At 30.2% G+C, this 3,356-nt stretch overlaps 1 protein-coding gene and 1 long non-coding RNA gene across 2 annotated transcripts in view; both read right to left on the reverse strand.

Annotated features, from left to right (window-relative positions):
• Positions 1 to 334: 334 nt before the first annotated feature.
• Positions 335 to 2,010, reverse strand: LOC105116098 (uncharacterized). Its single transcript, XR_840469.1, has 2 exons — positions 1,943 to 2,010; positions 335 to 655 (listed from the first exon to the last, which is right to left on the reverse strand). It is a non-coding gene; the product is annotated as an uncharacterized LOC105116098 (long non-coding RNA).
• A 408-nt stretch (positions 2,011 to 2,418) lies between these two features.
• The window catches only part of LOC105116102 (probable LRR receptor-like serine/threonine-protein kinase RFK1), a 14,053-nt gene continuing 13,115 nt past the window's right edge, over positions 2,419 to 3,356 (reverse strand). The window contains exons 9-12 of the mRNA XM_011013296.1: positions 3,078 to 3,206; positions 2,924 to 2,998; positions 2,685 to 2,859; positions 2,419 to 2,602 (exon numbers count right to left, since the gene is read on the reverse strand). Coding sequence (XP_011011598.1) covers positions 2,419 to 2,602; positions 2,685 to 2,859; positions 2,924 to 2,998; positions 3,078 to 3,206 — 563 coding nt within the window. The remainder of the gene's footprint in view (positions 2,603 to 2,684; positions 2,860 to 2,923; positions 2,999 to 3,077; positions 3,207 to 3,356) is intronic.

Consider the following 3,356-nt stretch of genomic DNA (forward strand, 5'->3'; position numbering starts at 1 on the left):
TAAATATCCCCTGGCATCAAACTACCTGCCCACAAGGGGCACCTATAAATGAGCTTTTCTGATTAGCGATTTCTCTACAAGGTAATAAGGAAATAAATTAGCAGACCTAATGATAACTCTAATGAGTTTGTAGCGTCCTTTTTTATTTCTTTCCATTTTTTCTTAGCCAATTCCTTATATATATTGCCTTCTTTTGATCAATAAAATCTATACATTATCATAAAATCTAATGATAATCTTATTCAATACACGGAATTACCAGCAGCCATAACAGCACAAATACATCTTAGCAGACAAAGCAAACACACATATTTTCTCATATATTAGACCCAAGTAATTACAAAATAAAAAAGAGGGAGAAGTTTTTCATCACCAAACTTAACGTTACCAATTGGCTAAGAAATTGGTTCTATTTCCAACACCCTGGAAGGACAATTTTTGCTGATGGAGCATCACCTTCGGAAATCTCATCGATTCTTTTCTCACCTACAAGTACACTGACGACTTCGGACATTTTAGGCCTGAGAGTAGGAGACAGATTAACACACTTCATTGCTAACAGCAAAACAGTGAGAGCCTGCTTTCTGTTGTAACTGGATGCCAATTTCTTGTCAACCAATTCAAGGATTCTTCCCTTATCGTACAAAACACTAGCCTGGAATTGAAAAGCAAGATTAGCTTAGCTCCGAGCATTAAGGAAATAATCAAGTAAATATTACTTATTATTTTCTAATCAATAAAAAAAATAAAAAAATTAAATAACTCTAAACAATTAAGAAATTATTTCAATCATCCAACCATCAACCATATTTTTTATATTTTATTTTATTTTATTTATTCATGTGTCTTGTTATATTATTATATAAACTTCACGAGTTAAATATAACACATATATCAAATTATCTAATAACAATACCCTTTTCTATTCTAAATTTCTTTTTGGTATTAAAGTAGGTTAATCATATATATCGCTTTAATATTTGTTTTTTTGATGGATAATTTTTTTCCATCCATCCAATCATTTTAAAACACTTTATTTTCAAGCTCTTTATTATTTACTAAATATTTAATTTACTATTTCTTTTCAATGATAAATCAACTCATGATAAGAAAAAATTATTTCAAGATCATGAATGATCAAATAACATCCAAAAAATTAAAAAAAAAGAGAGAAATGATTCTTTCTAGCAAAGCTCAACAAGAGAATTGAGATTCTATATTAAGAGAAAAACGTATAAAGAGAGAGAGAGATTTAGTGTAAGTTGATAAGTTTTTGCACAATAGATGATACAAAAGAGACCACCTATATATGTATATATAAAAAGAGATAGTTCTTCCTAACCAAAGAGATGGAAAATAACTAAAGAGTCATCATAAAAATAAAATATTAGTTTGACAAGCAGTAAGCTAAAATAAAATGGACGCTTAAAAGCTAAATTTTAAAAGAGATGTTTGGCTGTAAGATAATAAAAAAGGCTAAGAATAGTCATATTTAGAAAACTACAATTGTTGAAGATAAGCATACAATGATAATAGAAGCGTATGTCCAACTCAAGAAAAATAAAATTATTATGAGGGGAGTGCTGAGAAAATAATAAAAGTAAATATTATTGAGTATTTTTTAATTAAGAAAACGAAGAGATAAAAGAAATGAACAACTCTCGACAATCAAGAAATAATTTCAATTATCTATACAAATATAATTTATTTTATTTTATTTTTTATGTGTCCTGATATATGATTATATAAATCCTACCTGCTGAGTTTAATATAGTATACATTTCAAATTATTAAATAATAGTATCCTTTTCTATTGTAAATTTCTTCTGTGAGTTTGTTGCAGAATTCACAAGTCATTTTATGTTGACAGAACATGTTTGGTTTGATAATAATTACGAGGAAAAAAAAAACTAAAAAGGTTTATCCTGCAAGATCCATTTACTTTACCCAGAAGAAACTAAGCTTCTTGGTTTGCTGTGTAATCTGCACTAACTTTCCCACTAATTATTTAGGTTTTGCAGAGATGTGTGAATCGTTTTAATTATGAGAACAATTAAAAAGAAGATTCTAATACCAAATTTCACACGAAACAACAAACAAAAGAATTAAAGCTGGAAAAAAAAAATAAACTTTTAGAAAAAAAGTTGATAAGAAAAAGCAAAAAAAGAGAATTGGAGAGATGTAAATTCTATAATTTTTCATTAATCATCAAAATTGTCCCTCAAAATAACATAAAAACATATAAATAGTAAACCCTAAAACATTCTGTTTTTGGACTCGGCCCATCAAATCAAACTATTTAACATAAATAATAAAATAACAATGAGCAGATCCAAATAGACTAAATAAATATGATAACAATATAATGGATCCAAATGAGTTTAGTTTCCCAATCAAAACATGATAGGTCGGGCTATTTTATACTGTTTCGTTTGATCTATATATTTTATATAGTTTATGGTGTGAATATGGTGTTCTACCAGCTGTGGAATTTGCACTAACTTTCCTGCTAACTATTTCGAGTAGGACAACTCCGAAACTGTAAACATCAGCTTTAACAGTTATTGCTTTTCCCATTGAATACTCAGGTGCCATGTAAACTCTGCAATAAGAGATTATTTATTGGTTAGCTCTTAATATTTAAAGAATAAAAGTAATTGTCAATCAATGATCATAATACTTACCGCGACCCTTTTGCTTTGATGGTCATAAATGGATCTTCCTCATCACAAAGCGTTGCCAATCCAAAGTCAGACAACTTGGCCGTAAGAGAGTTATCAAGCATAATATTACTAGGTTTTATGTTTCCATGAACAATCTTGAACCTTTTCTCTTCATGTAAATACCTCAAACCTCTTGCTATTCCCAGACAGATATCAAATCTAGCTCTCCAATCAAGTTTTGTCGTGGAATTTGGTTCTACAAATCAAGATTATTGATATTAAGTTATTGATTTGTTTGAGGGTGAAAGATTTTCCTTGGGCCTCTATATTTATATCTATTCGAAGAAAATATCAAAGTAAGAATTTTTAAGGTACTGTGGTGCCTAATGATTTTAGGTTAGCAAAGAGAGGTACCATCCATCTCGCTTTTCCGGAGCCAGCCCATTTTCCACATGAAAGCCAACAGAAGTAGAGGAGCAAATACTGAACCTGCAGTAATCCCTGCAATTTGTGAAGGAGATAGTCCCGTGCCAACTTTGAAGTCTGGATACAAATAGTGGAAGACAGAAAGAAAAAAATTATTTATCCAGATGAAGGGTAGCAGAAATCTTTGCTCAACAAAATTAAGAGCACGCAATTCTTACTTGCAGTTACGGAAATGCCTGACACAAGGGGTCCATTCAGAGACAGGGC

This window comes from Populus euphratica, unplaced genomic scaffold (assembly GCF_000495115.2).
Source record: "Populus euphratica unplaced genomic scaffold, PopEup_1.0 scaffold849.1, whole genome shotgun sequence".
NCBI classification, from domain to species: Eukaryota; Viridiplantae; Streptophyta; class Magnoliopsida; order Malpighiales; family Salicaceae; genus Populus; species Populus euphratica.